At 33.8% G+C, this 27317-nt stretch overlaps 1 protein-coding gene across 4 annotated transcripts; it reads left to right on the top strand.

Moving 5' to 3' along the window:
* The first annotated feature begins 271 nt into the window (after positions 1 to 271).
* LOC110451728 (shootin-1-like) lies at positions 272 to 26952 on the top strand. Of its 4 annotated transcripts, none has more exons than XM_021499883.1 (19): positions 272 to 375; positions 479 to 628; positions 4539 to 4591; positions 6315 to 6375; positions 6945 to 7039; positions 7549 to 7699; positions 8393 to 8490; positions 10069 to 10150; positions 10784 to 10857; positions 12335 to 12481; positions 13494 to 13626; positions 13911 to 14007; positions 16128 to 16177; positions 17036 to 17154; positions 18867 to 18980; positions 23115 to 23174; positions 23622 to 23769; positions 25308 to 25404; positions 26365 to 26952. In XM_021499883.1, exons 2-19 carry the CDS (start codon positions 565 to 567, stop codon positions 26399 to 26401), a joined length of 1680 nt encoding a protein of 559 aa, XP_021355558.1. In that variant the 5' UTR covers positions 272 to 375; positions 479 to 564; the 3' UTR covers positions 26402 to 26952. The 4 variants fall into 4 exon arrangements, with proteins under 4 accessions (XP_021355558.1, XP_021355556.1, XP_021355559.1 ...); XM_021499881.1 differs by having other exon boundaries at positions 18864 to 18980; XM_021499882.1 differs by having other exon boundaries at positions 308 to 386; positions 18864 to 18980.
* The last annotated feature ends 365 nt before the right edge of the window (positions 26953 to 27317 follow it).

The raw sequence follows: 27317 nt of genomic DNA, 5'->3' as shown, positions 1-27317 counted from the left end.
GGACCTAAACTAATATAGCTGTGTTTAGGTTCAAATAATATAGCTGTACAATATTCACATGTCCCTGTGGTACACTGCATATATATGTTCAAACCACGGAATTAACATTGTATAAGTCGATCCGTGTTCAATTATAACCTCTTTGATCTCCGATCTTGTCACATAGGCCTATATCGCCGAATCGACCAGGTATTGATCCGAGCGCCTCTGCTACTATTTGATTAGGCTTCCTGTCGTCACAAACCCCGCTCTATAAATAGACGGTCCCATGTGTATTAGCGATGCGACAGAAAATTAAGGCACACTTCCGGGTTTAAACTTCCTTTCGACAGTTCGGCTGTCATACACATATCTACTGTTCGTACTTGACCACCGGTAAGTACGAGGTAAACACATATTACACTTACTTAGTGAGGTGTATGACTTCATAATCAGTCGAATTTACATAACATTCTTACATATACACATATATTTTCAGAGGACGGAACAGAAATTGTCACCTACAACTTGCTGATATTATTTCCGTGTGTGTATGAGATCAAGTTACGACCGACACCTATAAATATGGCCGACGCGAGCTGCTCCCAATGTTTTCAGTATAAACATCTGAAGGAACTCTCAGCAAAAGGTAATTTAATTTTAATTATCGGTATGTTTCATCGCGTATTGTTTTAGCAAGTTTCAGTGCCCCGCCCCCTTCACTAGGCCAGGAAACGGTTTGACAGGGTGTTGATAGTTCTATTTGTCAAGGGCCCTCATTCATAATGATTTCCGACATGGGCGTGGAAATGACCCATATCACTTGTTTTAGGCCAGCAGAGAAGCCCCAACGTTGTTTTTCTATAATAAATAAATATTTTAGATGGATATTTTTTTTTTATTTATTATTATATAATATTAAAAAAAAATGGAATGAAAAGTCCTAAAGTAAAGTCTATCTTGTCATCATTAGGTCCCTGTGATTGAAAAAGCAAAAATAAAAGCGGAATATGTGTTGTGATAGGCGGTTTTTATAGGCAGGTATATGATGGCAGCTATAGACAGGTGGTTAATACAGACAAGGTTTTACTGATATACAGGTGGTTGTTATAGGCAGGTGTTAGTTATAGACAGGTATCAGCTAAATTAAAATTGAATTTATAAATTTTATAATGCAGAATATTTATTTTTTAAGGGAAAGGTTTAATGGATTATAATAACTATTTTCATAGTCAAACACTGATGACAGATATACTATTACTTTGATATTTCTGTAGGTGTTATCTAAGGGTAGGTCCTTGTGGATTCGCTATTACTTCAATATTTCTGTAGGTGTTATCTAAGGGTAGGTCCTCGCAGATTCACTATTACTTTAATATTTCTTCAGGTGTTATCTAAGGGTAGGTCCTTGTGTTATCTGGATGATGTCTTCAGTGTTCAAACTTTGACACCATTTTATCTGAGCCCTACATTACAATACTATATATATAGGTCTCTGCTTTTATCCACTTATCAATTTCTTCTAACACTTCACAACACGGATATCTGGTGTTATCGTGTTCCCCCTGGGGGTAGGGGAGCTGTGTCCCAAGGGGAGGGGAGGTGCTCCTGTCACTTCACGCTAATGGCAATTTGTAGCTACCTTCAGAAAAGAAACTCTACAAAGAAGTGTTTTAGGTGTGCAGAACAGGAAATAGTTACTCTACTTCAGTTTATTTTTATTCTAGAACAAATGATCCAAGGCTTGGGCTAGTACAATGAGAATGTGGTACGGCAGTATATTTATGTAAGGATTTTTGTCAGTGTAAAAAGGAAACGCTTACTGCAAAATACTTACAACATAAGTAAATCAGAGGCCTATAATAAAAGCTAATATTTTGATATCATACGTCTATGAGTATTTTTCATATTTTTTCAGTGGGGGCTAATAAAGAAATTAATAAATTACAAAAATCACCAAACATAGGCCATGAAATAGACAGTTGTCATAAAGTTAGGATTTTACGGCACATTCAAATTGGACATTTATGTGTATTTGAGTGAATAATATTGCTAGGGTTGGTCTGGGTATACCTGAAACATATGTTTTGTTTTTTGCTAATAGTATTTCGTGCTAAGAGATCTTTTGTTTTAAAAATTGTACAAAAATATTTTTCCATTGTTATTTTCATTATATTTGCTGTCCCATGATATAATGATAAATATACATGTATGCTATTTATGATATCTTTAAATAGTATAAAACACTGCCAGTGACTTGAAAACACTATCAAGTGAAGTATCTTCACAGGTTTTGCCCCCCCCCCCCCCCCCCCGATACTTTTTATTATCACTAGGAAAGTAAACGATGGATAGATATATAAATGCCCTGCTATTATTATATAAAAAAAAAATGGCTTTATTTTTCTAAGTTTTTCATAATATATACACATACATAAACAGGACATTCACGCATTCTCACATATACACACACGGACATGGATTTAGCATCATCACAATCATTTTCATTGTCAGCATAATATCATCATCATCACTGCTATTATTTGTAAACATTAAAGGATCTCACTAGGTAATCGTACAATGATCCTATGGGATTACGACAATTTTGATAAATCAAAATAGTGATTTATGTTTTAGAAAAGTAATAAAATTCTCCCCCCACCCCACCCCATACTTAACGCAATATATGTATATACATAATGAATATTCTATATGTGGAAGATGTAATGTAAACTTAATAATTGACAACAAATATGAAAAGTCCACAGAAATGTCCACATTGATACCAATCATGTAAAGTTGAATTTAAGTTTATTAAGTGAAGATAATTATTACAGGTAGGGAGACTTACCCATATGACATTTTAAAACCCATATATCTAAGTGGGTGGATCCAGGATGCACTGGTTCCCTGATAAAAGCAAAAATAAATTGTTTTAAACAGATTGATTGATAATATTTATGATGATAAAAATAAATAAACTTATGCCAGTCAAACTTGGCAGAAATTCAAATAATCAAATGATGTCATAGATATCTTTGTGACTAGGCAGTTCTGCTGTTTGACAATATCATATGAGGAAGTCAATTTAGTGAACCTATATTGATTTTTTAATGTTTAGATTTTTTAATTGATACCGGTAACAGTATTTGTTACTGTTGATTTTCCTGAATGTAAAATGTCCCAAATTTGTTTCCAAAACTTATCCTCAGTGATATTGATTACATTGAATCACTGGTGAAAACAGGAGGTGTTGGGTGCAGTTTCCTTATATTATTAAAACTAAATGTTTTATTTCGTTGTTTTTTAAATAAACCCTTTTTCAATTTCTAGTTTACCATTGTAAAAAACAATTTAAATAAAAGTCACAGAAAAATTATACTTTTTTGCTCGTCTATTCAGAGAATAGGTGGGCAAATGTAGTCACCTCTGTGTCTGCGTCGGTGTCCCACTTCACTGAGGTTAAAGTTTTGAGCAAGTTTTTTCCCAGACAGTGTTGGATCATCACACTCAATACACTGTTGTCTGTTACAAGGTTGAGGTATTTATATCAAGTGAAAGCAATGTGCTGGACCATATTTTCGTATTTTAGGTGCCAAAAACAACTTAATTGGACTTGGTTAAAGTTTTGGGGCAAGCTTGAGGCTACAGTTTTTGGGCAATTGTTTTTGTGAAGTGTTGGACAACCACCATCAATAGGCTGTTGTCTATTATAAGGTTGAAGTATTTATATGGGGTATAAGCAATGTGTTGGACCATATTTTCAAACTTTAGGGGCCAAAAATAGCTTAATTGGACTTGGATAAAGTTTTTGAGCAAGTTTTTTTGTGCTGTGTTGGACCACCAATATCAATAGGCTGTTGTCTGTTATAAGGTTGAAGTATTTATCTGGAGTGTTAGCCATGAGCTGAACCACATTTTCATATTTTAGGGGCAAAAACTGGTTTATTGGACTTAAATGTTTAAAGTTTTTTGGCAAGACTGCATGTGCAGTGTTGGATCAGTCACGACCATCAATTCGCTGTTGACTATCTCACGTTGTCAGGTCATCTTTCTTTTGAAATGTACAACATGTTAGGGTACAGCAAAACCTTGTTATATTGCCATCATTTGTTCAAAGAAATATTGGCATTATAAAGGGGTTTGGCAATAAATTGAGGGAAGTGTATAAAGGAATTATTAAGAAAAACATAATTAAGGGATCTTGAAATTTGTTGGCGGTAAGCGAGGTGGCAAATGAAATGATGGGCATTATATCAAGGTTTTACTGTATATGTGTTTCTATTGGTATTTGCTATCTCACAACATATATCACCAATAGGCAAGCTATGCTGTTCTCTAACAGTTCTTCTTATTAATAATCACTATTTAGTTGATATGTGTGAATGTGTGGATGTGTGTTGATGTGATGTTTTGTAGAATGTACATGTTCTGAAAAATCTTGAAAAATAAAAATAAAAAATAAAAAATAAAAAACAATAATCACTATTTCAATTTTTTTTTCTTTCAGAATTTGATATTTGTCAATAATGATTTGTTTACTTTGTTTCTGTTTACAGTTGTGATTCAGTATGACGAACTGTATAAGAAATTGAAGGCGACAGAGGAGCAGGTACACATTTTTAGGAAATCTGACATTTAACAATTTATTTGTAAGACACCAACATTTTAAAATGGACTTTTTGTAAATGCCTTATAAAACAAAATTTTGGAATGAATCATTACCCTTGGTACAGAAGACATGGTTATGAAAACACAATGGAGATGAAATAAACCAAATATAAGCAAAAAACATGTTCTGAGTTTAAAATATTCGGCGGGGCTGGGCCAGGATTCGAACCCTGGGGTTCAGATTGTTATACAAATGCTGAAACCGTTTGAGCTACCTGGACAACGGAAGTGTACAAGCTCAAAATGTGCTACAGTTTTATCCAAACGGAAGTTAAGGGGAGATAACTGTAAAACGGTAGTGCAGTGAGACAGGCGTCCTTAACAACTTTGAAATAAATGAGCTATCCAGGTAATTAATTCTGAGATTCGTCAATATAACGAATCTCTCTGGGATAAAACATCACTTTTTAGATGAGGTATTCTCGATATATTTAACCTAATAAGGACCCCATTCTTTATTACTGCCTCCTTTCTTGTCCAAGCGTTCTATTTCTTCACAATAGTTTACCGATTTAAAAATATTTTTGTCAATATTTTGAACATTTTGGAAGACTCTGCATTCACCTGCTAAATTTCCCTAAATGCTTAGCACCTTGGTTGGTTATTAGGGTAAATATGGTACACATGTTCCTTTGTTCCAGATTTACTTTACGCTCAGCCACACTATGTGTGAAACTTTATGGTTAGAAATCAACAGGATTCAACGGTACCTGCTAGCTTGTTTTGGGTACTTTTTGTATTATAGAAATCAAGTTCTGCAAAAGAACAACTCTTACTTTTGGAATTTTACTTTGTTAAAATTTAATTTTTGACTTGTCAAGCTGTGGTAAAAAAAAAGAGGTTTTGATGCATATAAGTGCTTAAGTTCTGGCCCTGTAAAAGTTTCAACAACTTCTTATCAGAAAATTACTTAGTTCAAGTTTTTTAACATTTTAAAGTGTCATTGGATTGAGTTAAGGAAAAAAAGTTAAGGTATCAGGGTAAGCAAACTTTACCAATTTCAGTAAAAATGTAATGCTTTTCTATAGAAAGTCTTATCAACTCATTCACCCGAATCACCCCTGAAATTTTTATAATGAACTATTCCAACCTTTGAATTGGAAGAGTTTAAATGTATCTTCAGGGGTGAATGAGTAAAAGGAATTTCCAGTGGAAGGAATATTTGTGAAACATGGGCCAGATTTAGTAATTTTACATTATTAGGGAGGCCGTTGATGCAAACAAAATCATTTCAACAAGGTTTGGTTTGGTTTAGTTTAATTTAGTTTAACGTCCTATTAACAGCTATGGTCATTTAAGGACGTGCCTCCATGTGTGTAGTGTATGCGTTCTATTGTGTTTGCAGGAGGTCATGCATCACTACATCTATGAATCATTCTCGCAACAATTAATTAACCTACCCATTCTTTCTAAGATGGCAGATATTGCCAGTCAAATATTTTGCTTGTAAAAATTAAATTAAAATAACTGTTAGCTATGCAAATTCACAACTCAAACTTCAACCTTTATTCCAGCACTAAAAAGATGCACAAATTATATAAGTTTTTCAGCATGCCTTTCCTCAGGATGTTACAAAACAACACTCAGACATTCAGACTTATATAAAGCTACTCAAAACTTTATACAAAAGGCTCATATAAAATTAGTTCTGTTCATGTTTTCAGTGCAAGACTGTCAGCTCCCGACTGAAGGAGAGGGAACAGCAGATGGGACAAATGAAGAAGTGTGAGTTAGCTGGACACTGGTCAACATGACAATTTAGCAATTACCAGTTACCATGACGTTAGTTACAGGATGATACCAATTTCTATTCAAATCTGTTACGATAATAATAATAACGATAAAATTATTAGTAACAAATCGTGGGAACTGTTACAAAAGCAAAGTAACCATGACAATAAAAAAAAAATCAGAACTCCAGGTTCCATGATAGCTGTTGTCATGACAAATATTGTGACACTAGTCTCAATGCTAAATTTTACCAAAGCAGTAAAAAATTCTGTGACAAGCTTCATACAACCAGTTATAAAGACGTTAGTTACCAAGACAACAGTTACCATGACATATGTAGGTAACCATGACAGCAGTTACCATGGTAGCAATACATAAGAAATATGGTTACCATGGTAACCATGGCAACAGTTAGCATGGTAACCAGGTACATGACAAAAATTAGTGTAACAAAATTCATTTTGAAATTATTAATTTCACTGTTATCAGAATATGTCTTGAAAAATGTCAGTTTACCTAAAAGGAAAACAAGTCATTGTTGTATGTGTCTATATTGTTTTCAGTGATAGAGCCTGCGATTCAAGAATATGAAAAGATGAAGATCAAGTTCGAAATAGAAATGAAATGCAGAATGAAGGCGGAAAATTTTGCTACGCATGTATGTTATGCACATTTCCCTCTCAACCAGGAAATATAATTTCATGGACTTGATAACTATGTCAAAACATCATACATACAATACTGTGCATCTGTGTCTTGTTGAAATAACAAATACAGTCTACTTTTTGTAAAATTCGAAAAAGAAATTTAAATAAATTAGACCTGAAAATCACTTGATCATTAGATTTACCAAATGTAATTCTGTACATAGTTTAAAAGGACATTTTTTCAAAATAATGAATCATGGTTTTTGAGAGAAAATGTAAAGTATTCTTTTTGATGATGTGTCGATCGGCACCATTTATAAAATTGGGTCAAGCTAGCACAGAATAAATATTGAGTGGTCATGGCAGCCTGCATTGTTGTTTATTATTGAACAGTGCTGGAAGAATCTGCAGCATATAATGACACTCCAATTGTTTCAGTCTACCTAGCTGTAAAATTAGTAAATGTACCCAGTAATACTGAAAAAGACTGGAGTCTTTCAATTTATGTTTGTTCGTGTAGATCAACGTTCAGAACAAGGAACTGAAACGTCAGTCCAACATGATTATGGCCAAGATGGATGTCCGCGACCTTCCGCTTGATGACTCAGACATGAAATCTGATGTCGACTCGTATAAAAAGCACACAGCTGAGCTCAATGAAACTATTGAAGGTAACATGGGGAAATGTCAAACCAATCTTCGGTTTAATGTTATGTACGTTCAACATTATTTCCAGTCATATTCATTGACACACATGAAGTGACTTTTATTAAAATTATTTATTCTCGATGCAATGTCGACCAGTTTGTGAGATTTATTTTTTAATTAACTTGCCAAAAAATCCTAAACTGAATACAAATTTAAAAGTATCACAATTATGTCATCTGAAACGCAATCAGAAAAGATATCAATATGTTACAGAATAATTTAGTGGCTTACAATATCATAATAAGAATATTATAGTCCAATTTTTACTTGATGGAAGTTCACTTGCATTGTCACTTTGAAAAGATATGCTACTTTACTTTGATCTGCATCTCGATTTCTAAAAGGCATACTAAGAAATATAAAGAATGTCTTTTATAGTGGATGATGTATTTGTTAGGTACACAAAAATTGATGAATCATTTGATAGGTACACATGATTGATGACAAATTTAAAAGGTATACAAGAATTGATGACACATTTGTAGGCACAAAAATGCACACATTGAAAAGACTCAAGTTAAGATTAATTATGGGACAACGCTTATCAAACATTATTCTATAAATAAAGGGAAATAACTTGCACAAATCAGAGAAATCACGAAATCACGAAAGCATATGTTAATTAAGTTCCTGTTTTGACTGACCAATCATTACAGAGCTTGAGGAGAACGTGGCCAGGTTGACTTCTGACCTGCAGGAGTTGAGGCAGACCAGTGCCATAGAAGAAGAGAAACACCAAAGGCTCAATGAAAGGGTAAGACTGCAAATGAGCTTGAGATGGTTTAAGTGTAAGACTACAAACGACTTTGGGATTGTGCAAGGGCACAAAAACAATTACCTTGGATATATTTAAATGCACAGGTTATATGTTAATATGTAGATATTAATGGTGAGAAGAAAATTAACCACTATGGCCTCAATTTTTTTTATAAATGATTTAAAAATATTTCTTAGCAAAAAGCAATACATTCCCTATTGACAAATTCACATTGAGTAATCACTTCTTAGGTAAGTTGTATTGAAAAATAGAATCCAGTTTATATGATATACTATGCTAACTATCAACTTGACAAAAAAGTAATAAAAAAGACTTTCCTTAGAATTTTTTAAACAACTTAAGGTATTACATGTACTAAAAAACAAGAGGCCCAGGGGCGTTAATAGCTCACCTGGTATTTTATTTTNGTTGTATTGAAGCAGTCATTTGTAGCATTGATATTTTCAAACTTTTATCCGATTAACCCTTTCACCACTGTAGACCATAATGGACTCCTCTGTATAAGTGCATGGTAGAGTCCACTTAAGTTAAATAGGGGTAAAAGGGTTAAAAATAAAAAGAGCAAGTCAAAGAGTTAAAAAAAAAAAAATCTGTGATAATAAGAAAAAAAGAAGATACAAACCAAATAAATATATATTCTGCATATTATTTTCAAAAAATATTTTAAAATGTGATTTAATATATGTATCTTAAATGATCAGAAAGTTCCTGTGCAAAACATATTAAAATTATGATGTCACTTTCAAACAAAAAGTAAAAAAATAAAAATTGTGAATGACTAAAATTTTGGGACCTTTCCAAATGGAACTGAACTTTAATTTGACATTTTTGAAATTTGATTTGATATTAAATTGAAGTTGGCTGTAATAACGGTCAAGCTTGGTGAATGACTATTAACAGTAGTCAGCAGGCATCTCTTTTTTATCACTCGTTCATTAGTTTTATTTCATTAAATTTGTGCCAAATAAAGAGAATTTAAATCTCCCTTCCTTACCTATCTAAGTGATTAGTGCATACTTGCCAATTCTCCCTATTTTGGAGGGAGACTCCCGATTTTGGACCCTAAAATTTAGTCTTTTCAACTAGTGAATTTGCTAAACTATTCTTATTTTCTAAGATCTGATGATTTCATCTGAGAGAACACCTAAAGAAATGCCATTTAAAAGTGTGTTTTTTTCACCCTGGAGTATTGTACTCATAAATTATTGATATTTTTAACTCATTCACCCCTGAAATTTTACAATGAACTATTCCAGCCTTTGAATTGGAAGAGCTTAAATGTGTCTTCATGGGTGATTGGGTTAATTTTGAGCATGTGCAATCTCACCAATGGAACCTTCAAATATTGGCAAGTATGTTAGTGGCTACCTTCATTGTTTTTAATCTAAGACAAATTCTAACACTGTCTCTTCAAAACCTTTGTGGAAGATTTTGCAAAATAAAAATGTGCTGCCTACCTACCTTCCTAAATGGTTGAAGGGAAAAGGTTGAACTTTTCTTTTTTAATTTTATTTGGCATGGGAATTGATTTTGTTTGTTTTTGGACCATTCCAGCACGACAATGGCATGAAGAGACTGAAGGAAAACCAGAACATGCTCTCTAAATACCAAGAGGCCATGTTGGAACTCTCCAAAGGTAAAGGTCAAGAGGTTATAGGTCAGAGGTAAAAGAGGACATGGACTGGAGGTTAAACTAGAGATATGTGTATGTATATTAGTGTTATAACTTATTCACCCCTACATGTTTAAACTAGACTTGCCAAGTCTTTGATTTGGTAAGGTTCAAGTGTGACTTTAGGGGTGAATGGGTTAATGATATTCATTAAACTATAAATGTGTGGGGTTAAAGGTCAGAACTTAAGTGAGGTCAAGATGCATCTGTGACCAATGACAGAAGCAATAAATATAAAGGCCAGGGTTTATTGGTCAATGTCAAGGAGACAAAAAGTCATATCAACACTTTGTATAAAAAAATATTGGTTTCAGAAAACATCAATATTCATGCAATGTCCAGTTGTCAAACAATTGCTTAGAATTTTGCTTCATAAAATAAACAATAGTGTATATATTGATGAGACGTGTCATCAATGTTAACAAACAGGAAAAATAATCGGGATAGAATATAAATGTGAATATAATTTAGTTGATCCAGATTAAATGATTGATTTACAGTGTCTGAGGAGGCTTGTAGGGAGAATGCTGTAAAATCAGGATAAAATATAAATGTGAATATAATTTAGTTGATCCAGATTAAATGATTGATTTACAGTGTCTGAGGAGGCTTGTAAGGAGTATGCTGTACTGCAGATCAAATATGACATGGAACATGAAAAGGCATCAAAGGTAGTATTTCTACTGTATACAGAAACCTCTGTATAGGGAAACTTGTGTATAGTGATTTTTTGTGTAAGATAGGATTTCTGTTGTAAGCAGAAACCTCTATACAGGGAAACTTGTGTATAGTTAATTTTGTGCAAGATAGGATGTCCCTGCAGGTAGGGCGTAAGAATTGTACCTGCTGCCCCCAATTGCATGATCGTAAGAGGCGACTAAATTTGGGACCTTATCTCTTCTCTCCTTTCTAAATAACTTTCTTCTTCCTAATGTCTACCTTGACAATGCCTCCCTTTTGGCCATTTGTTGAGCGTTCGCCCCTGTGAGGAAGGTTTTGGGTTCTGTCCCCTGGCCGAGACATACCAAAGTCTTTAAAAATGGTAGTTTCTACTCCTGCTTAACGCTCAGCAAATTAAGAGTGGGACGACTGGTTCGCCCGGTGTCAGTATAATGTGACCGGGTGGGGCGTCCTGCTGGGTGTCTTCGGCAGTATGTCTCAGTGAGGTAGCACTATAAAGTCGGCATCAGTTCCGCGCTATCACAAGGAGACAAACACGAACATATCGCAGCCTCCCAAAATACACAAACATACACTACACGCATGCATCTTGCACACAGGGGAGGCCGTCCTTAAATGACCTTAGCTGTTAATAGGACGTTAAACAAAATCAAACAAACAAACAAACAATTCCACTGTAAGCACAAATTTCTATTCAGGGAAACTTGTATGTAGTGATGTTTTGTGCAAGATAGGATTTCCGCTGTAAGAGCAAACTTCTTTTACAGGGAAACTTAAGTATATAATGAATTTCTGTGTAAGGTTGGATTTCTTCATTAAATAGGAACAGGAAGTTTTATGCAGAAGTTTCGGATTGAACTTTTTGTGTATGGATGTGTTAAAGTCTATGGTCCAAGGGAGATAATTATGTTATTAGGGTTCATATTTTCCATGAAGTTTTTCATCTAGCATCCCATTGTTAACTAAATTGGATATAGCAAAATCCTTCTGGTTCAATAACCTCTATTGCTTAAACTGTGAAGGATATCTTTTTTATGGTCGATTATTAAAAGTGAAATTATGATTTTCTATGGTCAAAGGGAGATAATTTAAGAAAAAAAAACAACAAATTTTGCAGCTTGTGATGCTACATGGCACTGTTCATGTATATAAATATAAACTGCGCATATAAATTTATTTATACAGATTCCAATGGAAAGTAATTCCACTTTAAACCCTAAATTGTCATACTATATATACTACATATACTATTGGACATGCCTCCATTAGGATCCAGTGTTTTATGGGATTTTACCGTCTATATTACTTCTTTGACCCATATTACATATACTACATATGCTACATATACTTGCAAGCCTAATGTTAATCTAATAAGTAATGTAATAAGATTCTTTGAACATGTGTTTCAGACTTTCTCGATATCATGTTTTTAAAAAAAGTTACAATTTTTGGCTATAAATTTTACAGATGCAAGATGACAATAAGATGATGAAAAAGCAGAGCGCCATGTTGATGACTAATGCTATGGGCAACCAGAAACTGATGGATGCTGCCCTGCAAATTGAGAGTCTGACAAAGGAATTCCAGGAGGAGAAGGAACAATACCTCTCACAGGTAAATAGTATCTAGGGGTCAAAGGTCAATGCCAGATCACTATATATGTATATATTTGTGAAAATACAACTTAAATGAAAATAAAACACACCACTGATAAATCATATGAGAGCGGAGAATTTGGTTCTCATTGAGAGAATTTCACATATTTCTTCTTAATCTTTTAAAAGAAAAAGAAATTATAAAGCCCTGAATCTTAAAAAAAAGAATAGATATCATTATAAATATTTCAGGAAATAGTACATTCTTTTCAAAAAGGTCATAGAGGGGAAAAAAGTATAAAAGTGTATATAGAATTTCAATTTGTAATCCATTTCCCCCAAAATCAGAGAAGATGGCATTGAAAAAACACATAAGGAAACCCTAGCTGTTCCTTATCATCGTTGTCTATTTTATTTGTCCAATGATGATTGACACCAGGGACACCACAGATAATTTCTCTCATTGATTTATTCCTTTTTAAGGTCACAAATATGTTCCATGCCACCTTGATGTAGGTCAAAGGTCAAGTTCACAATAAGTTAAATCCTACCATATCATTACTCAATTACTGTCTGAATGACCATGAAACATATTAAGTCCATTCCCTTTCATTAATCAATTCCCGAATTTTACTGGTAATATAATGAAAGGTCAAGGTCATTGTAATTACCTTCTGTAATGGCTTTTTCAAAAGAGGCAGTTTATTTTTGTATTTAATTTTCCCTGACCATTGTTTAACATTTGACTTCCACTGTTTGTACATATATGTACTACCATATCAGTTGCCTCATTCTGATTGTTGCAGTTAACCCAGCAGTATGAATTGGTACTAGCATCTTTGGAAGTAACGCAGTGATAGACTTGTGTCCTTGTAAATGGAATTGTATTCACATGTAAGACAGGGATAAGCCGAATTTTATAACTACATCAGCTATATATATAAGGAACCAGAAAATACTAGTTTTTTTTTGTCCAAACTCACTTTTTGGTCATAAAAATTGGTCCTTATTTCTTATTTCATGCATTACAGATAAAAGAGCTACAGGAGGCAGTAAACGATGGCCAAAATGACGAAGAAAAAGAAAAACTGTCAGAGGAGAACAAGGACCTCATGAAAAAGTTGGAGGACTATGAGAAGCAGTACAAGGAATTAGAAGCTGAATGTAAGAGCTATCATATAGAAATAACGTAAATAACATTAAACATTTACTGTATAACATTTCTAAGGGGTGAAGTGTTCACAGGATTATCCCTGGTACAAGTTTGTGGGATTTAATTTCATCAAACACTATTAGAGAGTCTCGATGCTTTGTTGTGTCTCCAACAGAGAAGAGTTCCAATTTGTATTTGGTGATTGTACTGATATATGTTGACTGGTACTTTGTAGGATAATATTTCTGAGCCAAAATAATACTTAAGTTTACCATTCTTCAATTTTTATTTTCAGATAAAGTTATTGAGAAGGAGCTGGACTTGGCTAAACATCCACCTCCCCCACCCCCACCACCTCCACCTCCAACCCCGTCTATGGATAAAGGAAAAGGGTAGGTAACTCTGGCATGTAAAAACCCTGAATAATCTGGAAATCATTCTTAAATAGTAACGTTTCCACTGCAAGTTCGTCTATAAGCATTACCAAAAGAAATTGCATTTATAGAGCTAAGAATGCAATTTGATCAGGGTCATTTTGAAGCTTCTCCACCCTCTTTAAATAACATGACACAATCCTTAGAAGCAAACATTTGGGTGAGGTTACGATGTTCCGGGAATCTCATTTGCACTGCATGATGACATAGACATTTCACTAACAAAAATATTCAGGAATACCTTTGTTTCGGTCAATAATAACTAAAAAAAAATAGAATGTAAATCTAAGAATTGAACGTTATTTTTCAATGTTCATGCTGATATAAACACAAATTGGTTACGGTAAACCTTCGGTCAGTTTGAACAAAATTAAATGAATATTAATGAACCTGTTCCAATTATACGAAATTAGGCTTCAGAAAATAATCGTGAGTTTGAACTATCGGCAAAAATTTCGGCAAAGTGTCAATCAAGGCACAAACATATACCCGACATATCCAATGTAAGGTTGATACATAACAACATAGAACAATGGCACATTTATAAATGGTTAAAATGATAGTATATTATTTAATTCAATGTTAATTGATCATTTGCTAATTGATCATTAAATTTTCTTCATTTCGTGATAATATATGATCGTTTTTGCGAAGCAGAGGCAATTGTGTAGGCCTCAAAACAGTACACATTTCGTTTGTGACACAAAAGTTAGACTACTTGTATCAGAGACCTAAATATTGAGTCTCTGCATGATTATATGTTTGATTTGAATCAGAAACTATTGTATATATTATTGCATAATGAATGGTCCATTTAATAAATTGAAAACATAGTCTACATAACCTGTTGCGTTTACGAAAGCGCTACTGTAAATATAGGTATACATGTTAGTAAAATTATGTCAGAACATCAACATGCCTGCTTTTAAATCATAATTAATAGTCCTAATATCTACTGTCACAGCTGTACTGCAATGATCACACATACAACCCATTACCCTAAATGTGTCTGTTGATCAAAGTATTGGCATTTTTCAGGGGCCAATCGCCGCGAGCTTTCAATGGAGATTGCCGAAAAAAATGTTACTTTACGTTCTTCATTTGACAAGTTCGGACTATTCGAAATAGGGTCAATCAGAGTTTGAACTATCACTAGCTAGAAAATCATTGTTTTTATTGAAAAAAATATGTGTTCGAACTATCCGGCGTTTCGAACTGACCGGAGGTTTACCGTACTTACATGTTAAATTGGAGCCCTAGCGGAGGAAACTTCTGCATTTGCAGAAAGCATTGTGACAATGATGTCATAAAAACAATATTGACCTGCTGTTTCTAAAAATAGTAAGAAGGAGTCAATATCACAAATCACTAACCTCCACATGATTATGATACAACCAATGAAGGTGTAGGCGTCATTTGGGCCCGTATTCATGAAACCGTTCTCATGCTCAAGCATGGATTCTGTGCTCAAGCCACTTTTCTCGTAACCCACCCAAATCATGTCAACCATCAAAAATCAAATTTAAATATTGAAAACAGTATTTGGCTTCTAGTTTCTTCAATTTTTGTCCGAAACGTTTTTTTTTTTTTTTTTTTTTTTTTAAATAATTTATGACTGGAACAAGAAATTTGACTTGAGCACAAAATCCAGGCTTGAGCATGAGAACAGTTTCATGAATACGGGCCCTGATATTTCTATGGAAGGTATACACCTGCTCGTGCCGGCTTTCGTTAGATGTACCATTTACTGTCGGTTCTGTTGATTTACTGATCAGTTATGCCCCTTGTAAACGTATTTAGTAGAATAGTGTTTGTTTCTTCATGATTATAATATTCTAACCTGTGGAGTGAATATATTTTGTATGCATTTATAAAACAAATTATATTTTTATCCCACTCGATTAAATGGAACTTGTAACAACATGCAATTAGTCAAGTATATTATGAAGTTGACTTTTATAAAAAAAAAAAAAAAAATCCTAAACTGAAGCTCTGGAGCATTAATGTAGAATAGGTTGAACCAAGAGAAAAGACAATTATTTTGGTTTTCAATTATTGTTTTTAAATTTTTGTTTAAGATTTTTAAGCAAGATCACGAGGAAGAAAAGCATGAAAAGGCGCGAAGTGTGTAAGTATAACAGACTGGACAAGATACTGTGTACCCGGGCTAACTCTGACCATTTCTAAACCAGCCACTGTCTAACCTGAACCCTGTATAGTACAGTAAGCTAGTAGCATTACAATTTTGGAAGTTGGAGTTTCTAATCATTTAAAGAGAAAAGGTTTAAAAGTGAAATGTTGCTTTTCGTTCTTTTATCCTTGAAAAATATGTTAAAAGATAAAAAAAAATCTATCTTCACGTTTCTAATATATATATATATATACAGTTTTCTGAGAATTGACAAGTGTAAGATTGGGTGATTATATTTCATGAGATTTTGCAGTCAAACTTTGATGTTTCGAACTTTATGGGACAATTGGGAAAAATTTGAATCATCAGGACTTCGACTCGTGAACATTGAACATCAAACTGCATGTCTTGTTGTCGTGATTTCGAGAGATGAAAACAATTTATATGGCAATCAGTTTCGTTTTTAAATCCAACAAGTATGTTTACAACAACATGTACTGAAATACACAAGAGTTGTACATATCATTTTCTTCGACATGTGTCTATGTTTACATTACAATGAAATGTACAGGTAATTTTTTTTTCCAATTCGATTCATAGGTTGTAATTTATTTTTAATGTTTCCTTAAAGAACAAACCTTGATTGTACTTCGAAACAGGGAGAAATTTGTCTCATTATCATAAAACTTTGATTCATGAATTAAATATTAGTGTAGTGTCATATAAGGAAAAAAATCTGGACTTTGATATAAGTTGCTATAAGTTTGAAACATCGAGAAATTCAATCTTTGAAGTTCAATTTGTGGAAGTTTGACTAATATTTCAAATTCAAAAACTGTTTATATTACCTTACAGTGAAATCTGCTGCGGGTGCTGGCGACCAAAATTACGGTAAAGCACTAGAGGAGATGATGAAGAGGATCCAGTCAGGCAAAGCACTCACAAAAGTCCTGAAACCTGTGGGAGGAAGGAGGGTATGTATATATACCATGAGTATTCTAAAATGTGTGTAGGAGGGATGGGGCGAGTATAGAAAGGTTTCCATGCCAAATGCACCAAAAGTTGTGGTGTCAGGAATACCCCCGGTACTGATATTGTATCCATTCTCTTGTATCACAAATTACATTATTGTTTTAGATTTAAGGATGTATGCTACCTGGCATATTTTACCTGTTAAATGTGTTAGAGTTATCTCCCTCAAAAGATTTTTATTTAGGGTTTTTTCAGAACTACATGTAGAAAAAGTGATGGCTGCACCCAATCTACCTTTCTTCCAATGTGTATTAATTAAATCATCGAAGTTAATATCATCATTCATATTTTACTGGCAATTAAGATACACATGTCAAGTTAGCTCATTTTCCTGACAGTTCCTTGATACAAATTTCCTTTTCTTCAATCATTAATTGAATAGAAGTAAACTGTTCAGTTGGTTCATGCATTAAAACATTTGACACATTCAAAAATTAGTTCAAGGAAATTGTTTGAAAATATTTTCAGAAGTATAAATGAAAGATTTATACTTTAAATTAATATTGGTATTGTCATTTCAAGAAACTAAACTATTTTAACTTATATACTTGTATTTATTGCCACAATAAATTCTAATTTTGTCGCAAATCTGAACCAATATTCTTGTTTTGTAATAATGGGGCCTCGTATTCTTACTTAACTTTTGTAGCTATTTAGAAACCTATCAACCAACTTAACACCATAAAGCATAAACAGTGGTTGTTTCTCTACTGTTAACTCATTCACCCCTGAAGTTTCTAAATGAACTATACCAACCTTAGTATTGGAAGAGTTCAAATGTGTCTTCAGGGGTGAATGAGTTAATGTTTGACATAAACAATTACAAACATACGTGAAAAGGCATGGGGTCACCTGCCTGACCACGTGGGTTTTCTCTGGGTATTCCAGTTTCCTCCCATATTAGTTGCAAAAACTTGTTTCTTATTTGTTGTAAAACAAACATAGTTTTGTTCACAAAACACATGACATCATTCAATTGCAGTTTCCAGGTATACAGTGCCTTCGGATATATTTTTTTGTCATAGTTAAATGTTATTTTCATGATGTCTGAGTGAGGCATTGTGTTTTGATTTGCAGGTTATTTTATCAATTAAGATTTCCATTTGCCCACTTGTTGGTTTCTGTGTTGACACAACTGGCATATATTTTTGATTTCTATTAAAAATCCCAGACATAGAAAAAGATATTATAAGTTACACAGATAATCTTAAAAAACTTTTTTTTTTTAAGTTTTCATTTTACAACCTCATCTATAAAATTTGGAAAATAAAAGTGAAAAAATAAGAGTTGTTATTTTTAGTTTCCTCTATTGCTGATAAAATTGCCAGATTTCTTCTTTTTATCATTTCAAAAAAAAATAACTTGACAAGGTGAAATGGTAAATTTTTAACTTTGTGAAAGAAAGGCCAATAAACAAATGGGAAAAAATGATATTACTTGAAATGGAAGAGTTCAAATGTGTCTTCAGGGGTGAATGAGTTAAGTTGTAACCTTAATTTGGAGATAAGTCTGTAAATTATTAAATTTAAGATACAAAGGTGTTGGCCTAGCTGAAACAAAACAAATGTAGCATGAAATTTGTGTATTTGTGCCAATTTCCACTTTTACCCACAAACTCCTGCTCCATATACTGGTATATTCCCGCTTACAGCAGGTGATTGAGGAAGAAGAAGAAGAGGACGATGATGATGAGCCTCATTCTGACAAGGATGAGCCTCCATCTGACAAATTGGAGTCTCACTCAATCATTGATCCTCCAAAAATAGCGGTACACATTCTTATAATTGGGAAGTGCATGTAGCGGATGCAGAGTGCCTTTTCTTATTTTCATTTTCCATCTTTATTAATCCTCTCCACTTTTTAATTTATTACAGTTGATTTCACACATTTGAATTTCTTGAATGCAGTCTGTATCTATGATTTTATTGCTCATTAATATGTAATGGGGTTATATTGTTCATTTTTAACACAGATCTTTGTCTTCACATTTGTACAAACTGCATCTTTTTTTAACTAAAGACTTTGATGACAGTCATTCATCTATTGGTGTTCACCTTCAACATTGATGTTTGTCTTGGAATTTGTAAAGCAATTATTTTCACCAGAAACTTAGAGGACTTCCTTTCAATTATTGGTGGATGACCCAGTCACTCCATCGTGCTATCCACCCCTCCCCTACTCTGGCACCAGTTTGATAAAGGAGTATGATTTATAAACTAACTGTGTAATGAAGGATAAGCTTTTCAAGATAAAGTCTGTCTGTAGAAAGAATCTAGCCCATGAAACTATTAGTTTTTGTCCATATATCCTGAAAATTACTGGTAATGTCACCACATTCTGAGGTACAATGTATAACTGCTCTTACTGTTTAGATTTCAGCTAATTGTGCATCTGTGGTGGTTTTTTTTATTTTGCTATTATAAACAAAATTATAAGCAAAATCTTGTCTTTTCACCTGAATTTCGTGAAGCTCAACGGATATAATCCATACATTCTGAAGTAGTGAACCTGCACTTTTTGAAAAAAATAATTAGAGTTATTCCCCTTTTGCTGTATTCATATCCAAATCTTGTTCATTTTGATAACACTTACGTTTTACATAAAAGTATCTTCATAACGTCTTTTAACAAACTTTAGGACACTTGCTACACATTGTCATTACTAGATAAAAAAAATACATTTCTAGTTCTGCATTCCTGCAAACATGGAAGTAGGGAGAGGTGGCAGATATACTGGAATCAGTTTGTTCAGACTACTCCTCCTGAACTAATAAACTAATTTCAACCAAAACTTTTATGAATGATAACAATAACATCCTTTAGTAGCACACCTGATAATTGTATTTCTGTTTCACTTTTCGTCCCCACAATTATTGCTCTTCTTGTACTTTTAAGTGTTGTCACAATAAATTTTCCAAAATTATTTGGCAACAACATTGAAATTTTCCAGAAGTCATACATATCTAATTTTTGGGATTCAAGATGGCCACCATGACCTCTGATTGTCTGAAACAATAATGGTTGTAATTTGAGTTCTATAAATAGACTTGGTATTTTGGGAGAGGTACTTAGGGGAAAAACCTTTTTTATAAGACCGATTTTTTTTAACTCAATTTCTATGTGGCCAAATTTATTGATACTTTGTTGGAGCTATACATAGGGTTATACTCTATAATAAAAGGCTGACTTTTAAATTTTGGTATTCGAGATGGCCACTATGGCCTCTGATTGGATAAAAAAAAAGTCAGTTCTAGTTGTTTTAGGGATAGAAAATCATTGTTTTTCTTTCCTGTCTTGTAAACTGTCAAAGCATTGGATCTTTTAGTAAACAGACTAAATTCTTATTATGGTATTTTGGAAAATAGTCTACTAGACAATCCTTGGAACTCATGCAGGCTATTAACCTTTTGCACTGTAGGATAGAAATCTCCATGGTGGCTGACAGCCTGCTTGGAGTTGAGCTTCAGTAGGTTTCTGATATATCCAGCTTAATTATATGCATATAGCCTTACGATTTTTAAAATTAAACTCTTTCTAATTTGTGCTGATACGTGTGTTATATATATCATCTCAGGGTAATCATTTTGAATACCTGGCAGGCAAATTTTGTTTCCATTTTGATAATTATGAAAATACCATTCATATCTGCAAGTTAGTGTGTGATGACTGTAATACAATCAAGTAGTGAAGGAAAGGGTTTGATGGTATATTTATACTTCTGCTCAATTTCGCTTTCTGCACCCCTGATATATGTGATAGTAAAATTGAAGGCATGGACTAGCTGTTTGATTGGGTCTCGGGTAAAAAAACCTCACCAATCACTAAGGCTGATACTTGTCCTTTGAAGAGTACAGGGGAGCGAAATATGACTTCAAAGCCTGTCAATTTTACCGTCATGCAACAGACAAATTTGTTTGATGCACATTGAAGGCTCCTTGTCTCATCATCAAGGTGGTGCACACTGAGCCTTCATTTTTACTATGACATATTCCAGGGGTGAAGAGAGCGTAAGTGAGCGTAACACCTGGAGTATGGAGGATGATGCCTCTGCAACATACTGAATTTGGGCATGAAGTGATTGGCTTCCATCGGGTGGTTTGTTGTTTAACTCCTTTTCTTTGGTCCATTTCATGGCGGGCTTATGGGGGTAATTCATCATGTGTATTAAACATTTTCTAGTGAAACATGTTTCACTTATGCCTGAGATCTTTGATGAATTGTGTATGTTTATGCAAGGAATTTTATTTATTTTGTATTGCATGTTTGACTTGATTAACTTGCATTCATAGCACTTTGAATGCAAATGGTGGCTGGTGATTGCAGGTTAAGTCACAATTTTCATTTTTATCAATATGAAGCTTGATGATCTGCTTCAAACGACTGAGAATGCTGGGGGTTTTTTTTTCAATTCATGGAATATGTATGTCGATCAGATATTTGGGTTCATAACTTTAAGACAATCATTAAATTCCTACATATGAATGTCGGGGAATGTGTTCCTTTTCATTATGGATTTCTTACTGACCATTATTTAACTGCTTCATGTAGTCTTGTACTATCAGGACTTTTGGAAAAGAGGTTCCATTTCCCTTCTCAGAATACTGTTTATATCTTTGATCATGTCAATGCACAATTAAGCGACCTCATTTGTTGATAGAGGTGACTTTTTTGACAAGTGTTCATTGTAGCGGTTTCATGACTGCCTTAACACCATGATAACATATTAATATTTTAATCAATTTGAAAAACTAGCCCGAGTTTCCTCTGGCCCCGACACCAGACTTCGACATTTTAAGATAACACTAGACATTTATTTGGTCAAAATATCGAAGTCTGGTGTCGGGGCCAGAGGAAACTCTGCCTACCTTAAAAGCATGATGTGAACTTGCAAAAACATCAAAGAGGATGAATTGTGGATAGAAAAATTGCTGAGGTTTACAATAAACAACAATTGTTACTGATTTTGAAATTAATTTATACATTCATTTCACTGGTTAAGGCCTCCAGAATCTTCAATCTGTGAAGGCGATTCGAGGATTAACAGTATATGGTTTAACTGCAGTTTTAATTGTTTCCCCAAATTAGGTGAATTTGAAATTACTGGGTTAGATTTGAAGAAAGTTGAAAGAGTTGAATTGTATTCTGGTTAAACCTATAGTGTAATTTGTACATGGTTGTATATCAGCAAATGATGATATGTAACTTAATTTCTACATGTATTTATAAATATGTTTAAATTTCATGCAGAAACAATAGAAATTTATTTGCAAGCATAGCTGAATGGAATTGTCACCCTGGTAAAATACTCGCCACTTCCTACCCAGTTGGCTAGGGAGATTTCTTTTTAGCTCATTCAGTAGAGCGTAAGACTAGTAAACCAGGAGTCCCGGGTTTGACTCCTAGCGGAGGCATGGGATATATCAGTCTTAACACTTTGGTCCAGAATAACAGATATTCCCCAGTATAATGAAACAGAATGGTAATGGTTTTCCTTTCCTGTATATTCACATTTGGAATGCTGGTCCTTGTGATTTATTGGAGTTCGAATAGAACTATAGGTTCCACTATACTGTACAGGTAGCTGGAATTTGGTATCAGGGCATGTTGTGCTCCGCGTGCAGTGTTAAACAATATAACTATTCATGTGCATTTACAATCAATTCTGTTACAAGGTGGTTCATGTATATACTTAAGATTTTGTTGTGACGTAGTTGTCGTAACCATCCTATAGGGTGCATGTACTGATTGTGCTAATATGCAATACATACGTTTGAACTTTACTGGTCATAAACTTGGATATCTCAAATATCTAGTCTTGAATAGTCCAATGTCAAATAGTATATATTTATGTTGTGGCTGTTTAGTGCCTGTTAACAGCAGACTTTTCAATATTTTATTTGCAGCCTTCCTTAGATTCTGAAGAGAAACCTGCAGAGGCGATGGTCCAGCTGCACTCCATCTTGGTATGTACACAGCAAATATGTGATATATATGCTTCTCCTAAGTTATTTGGTGTTGGTCTAGCTTGATCTTGATTAAAATAATGTGACAGGGACAGCGCTGGTCTTTCCAATCTAGTGAAACTAGCTGCTTGTCCCAATTTCAACACGGATGATGTAGGGGCTGCCCAAGTTCTTTGACTACAAATCAAGTATCATTACAATAACTTCTTTGTACATATATAACTTTGGCCATATCAAAGTTATCATTTTTTTTTGTCGTTTTCTAAAAATGTATTTGGCACGTTTTGACAAAAACGGGAGAATTCTTCTTATTGTGTTATCAAGAAACAGCAAATTTCATTTTTTTCAAAATAAGCTTGTACCAATAAACGCTTGTATAACAAAATAAAACACAATCCTCCGATTGATACATGAACAAAATTAAGATTTGTTATGGTGTATTTATAGAACCGTTTCAAAAGAACACAGAGTGAAAGTGACCTTACTGATCCAGCATTCACAGACTCTGACTCCGACTTGGCGAAGACATTCCGTAAGGTCAAACGATCTGCATCTGATGATACAGACCCTCCTGACTTGATGGACAGCGTAAATAGTGAGTGCTTGTATCTGGGATCAAATTGACTCGAAAGTCAACCACTCCAATATTGCCTTCATTGACCTGACCATGCAACTTTTTAAAGCATTGAAGACGTTTGATTGATAATGGTTTTGATGAAACTTGAAGAATATTTGAATGGCCAACAGATGATATGCAGTGCTCAGTCTGTCTGGGATCAATCTAGATTTGATTTACTACCGTTTATGGGTAGTTGTCCCTACAGAAGAAAATTTCCCCTGTTCTTTGAAATTACCCCTGATGCGCTTCAAAATTCCCTTATTTCAACAAGAAAATAGTGGGTTTTTTTCAAAACATTTTACCTATATGTTTTCTTTAAAGTTCAACAGTTGAAATGCATGATACTGCATATATTAAAACATTTTCTTCACATTATTGAATAGAAAATTTAAAAATGTTTAAGTATCAAATTGTTTATAAATTGAAATATACTGCACACATGTATGTCCGACAAAACATTTATCTTTTACCTTTATGATGCTAGAGCCTTGTATCAAATTTTAATTTCTCCCAAATCTGAAAACGGGTAGATTCCCCTTAAACCTAGACTGATCCCTGGCAGTAATTAGGTCAAAGTGGTCTTCATCCCAAAGTCAATTAAATGCAAAGCAAATTTGCATAACGGCTGATAATGAGAGACATATGATCTTGTTCATTATATAAAAATCTAGGTAGCGTTAACTTTGCCCTTCTCAATCTTTAGCCTTAATTGACTTTATTTTGCCCAATTTGACCTTGACCATTGCTAAAGACTTAAGTCTCAAATGACTTTTTCTCAAACTGATCGACTTTCGATCTATCTGTCATTGAAATGATATCATTAAATGATTTTTTATACGCCCGTCAAATTTGAAACTGTCGAATCAAAATTCTTTTAAGGGAAGCACGACTTCATATCATGATTATAATGTATACCAAGTTTCAAAGAGATCCGTTGAAAAATGTATATATCTCCTCCTACCTTTTTTGACCGATCTGTTTGAAACTTGGTATACATTATAATCATGATATTTTATTGTGTTTCCTGGAAAAGAATTTTGATTCAACAATTTTTGCAAAAGTTATTGTCCTTTGTTTATTTCAGTATTTGATTTTTGTCCGGCAATCTCTCCTCCTTCATTTTTCAACGGATCTCTTTGAAACTTGGTATACATTATAATCATGATATCAAGTTTTAAAAGAATTTTGATTTCGACAATTTTATCAAAAGTTATTGGCCTTTGTTCATTTCAGTATTTAATTTTTTGTCCGGAGATCTCTTCCTACATATTTTGACAGATTTCTTTGAAACTTAGTAGGCTAAATAATCATGATATGTTGTTGTGTTTCCTTGAAAAGAATTTTGATTCAACGATTTTTGCAAAAGCGATTGCCCTTTGTTCATTTCAGTATTTGATTTTTTTATCCGGAGATTTTCTCCTACATTTTTATGGCATGTCAGCGTATATTGTTCTGCCCCACGGTACTCTTGTTGTCATAATAACCTTGGCTGAAATTGACCCTCACCGTTTCAGAGGAGCCACAACCTGAGCCGGTCGTAGTGAACAAAGTGGCCTTACGTCACGTCAAACAAATGTCAACAGTGCAGGAAGAAAGGACCTCAGTACTGGAGTAAGTATAGCAGGTTCTTTGCACAGGTGCTGGACACACTAATAGTAATATGATGTGTATATACTATATAATAGTACTATTACATGTATATAGTATATATACACGTCATATTACTATTAGTGTGTCCAGCACCTGTGGTTCTTTGTACTGTAATTAGTAGTCAGTTCTGGTTCAACAGTTCAAAATGTTAAATAATCTGATAAAACCTGGTTAACCCTTTCACCTCCATGTCACTTTAGTAGACTCTACTGTGCATTGATCAGGGAGAGTCCATTATGGTATGCAAGGGTGACAAGGCTAACAGGTGAATGATGCACCAGAGATGAAGGTTGAAACATACATGCCCAAACTTGTCAACTTATTTTATGGTTTCAAGAAAAAAATATTATAAAATTTATATGAGTAAACAACGTCTCAAGCCTAACACCACAGGAAGCAAATTCAAAAATTATTTAAAATTTAATAATTTCTGCTTAAATTAAAACTTCAAACTTTCTCTTCTGAAGGATGGCATCCAGTAATGCAAGTGTTATCTAGCACTTATGAAGGATTGTTCTTTTTAGAGTTGAACCAAATCCCATGTTCTGTGATTTACAGAATAATTTGTGTTTTTATGCACAAGCAAAATTTTCAAAGGGCTAGTCCTTCTCCTCAAGCAAATGCTTTTGAAAAAGTACTTGCCAAAAAAGCAGTGAGTTTATATTTCGTGGAATTACCCTATCTTACACCCCTGTGCATGAAAGAGTCTTATAATATGAAACCAGGAAAAATATTTACAATAAATATCACAGTTGTACTTAATTACGGTTTGTAAATGGTGTCAAACCAGAGAGGAAAATTCCCATGAATATTTCATGTTATACATTATGTGTTGTTTTGGTATTGTAGAACCTGTTAATTCAGGGTCCTGTAACTGGTAATGTTAATCATAAATACTGTACATTCTTTTATTTTTTCCAGGAAAGATGATCCAAATGAGGAGGACACAGTGTTTTAGATTGTGTTGGTTTCGGAGAAGATGAGGAGGCTTTTCTGTAAAACACCAAGGAAAGGTGGTGGGTTTTGGGAAATACAGAAGTTTTTCTGTAGAACTTGAACTTTTTAAAATTAACTTTCAGCATATATAATCAGCTATACATTTCTGTCCTAAAAACTAGATACATATGTCTAATTAGATTCCTAAAAGAAAAAAAGTAAGTTTTACACATCAGTTTGCAAAAAAGATTGACATCATATATATACATTGTATATCGTGTATATTGTTTCCTTTTAGATTATCTCCCTTGAATCTGAGATTATTTAGTTCACTACAACATATAATCAGAGCTCTTGCTTGGGTGTAAATTGATTTTTTCATCAATCATGTCAAGGTCAGACTTGGCGACTCATATAATTGAAACATACTCTCAGTACAGTTTAAGCTAAGGCACTCAATATCAAAACAAATAATGAACTCACTCTTCATCAGAAAAGAAACTCATGTTGTGTTAGTGCTTCCATTAAAATGTTAACATCTATTTTGTAAAAAATAAATGCTTTAAAAAAGTACTTTTGTTTGTGTGTTTATTTTTTTTCAAATCTTGTTTATGTGAAGTTGGAACGTCTTTGCAGCCAGCAGCTGAAGTCCTAGGATAGTGCTGGGGTCGTGCTTAACTCGTTCACCCCTTAAATTTCATAATGAACTGTTCCAATCTTTAAACTGGAAGAGTTAAAATATGTCTTCAGGGGTGAATGGGCTAAACAATGTAATGCTATTCCACTGAAATGTCACTATGTACACTACACTTAGACCATCGTCGGATACCCACGGTTGATTTTGATGAATGAGTACCGAAGCGAAATCAACCGCTGACATATATGTTGATGCACTAAGACAATCCATCTCATAAGAAATTATACCATAAATAATATCT

The sequence above is a fragment of the Mizuhopecten yessoensis genome, unplaced genomic scaffold, assembly GCF_002113885.1.
Source record: "Mizuhopecten yessoensis strain PY_sf001 unplaced genomic scaffold, ASM211388v2 scaffold6169, whole genome shotgun sequence".
In the NCBI taxonomy this organism is placed as follows: Eukaryota; Metazoa; Mollusca; class Bivalvia; order Pectinida; family Pectinidae; genus Mizuhopecten; species Mizuhopecten yessoensis.
Note: the sequence above shows the minus strand (reverse complement) of the source record. Positions and strands in the feature narration are given on the sequence as shown.

What these genes read in the sequence shown, in the direction of transcription:
- LOC110451728 (XM_021499881.1), top strand. Translation starts at nt 565, where the DNA reads ATGGCCGACGCGAGCTGCTCCCAATGTTTTCAGTATAAACATCTGAAG. An exon ending in GATGGGACAAATGAAGAAGT is followed by an intron (nt 6,376 to 6,944) that starts GTGAGTTAGCTG and finishes TATTGTTTTCAG; the next exon opens with TGATAGAGCCTGCGATTCAA. An exon ending in AACATGAAAAGGCATCAAAG is followed by an intron (nt 10,858 to 12,334) that starts GTAGTATTTCTA and finishes TAAATTTTACAG; the next exon opens with ATGCAAGATGACAATAAGAT.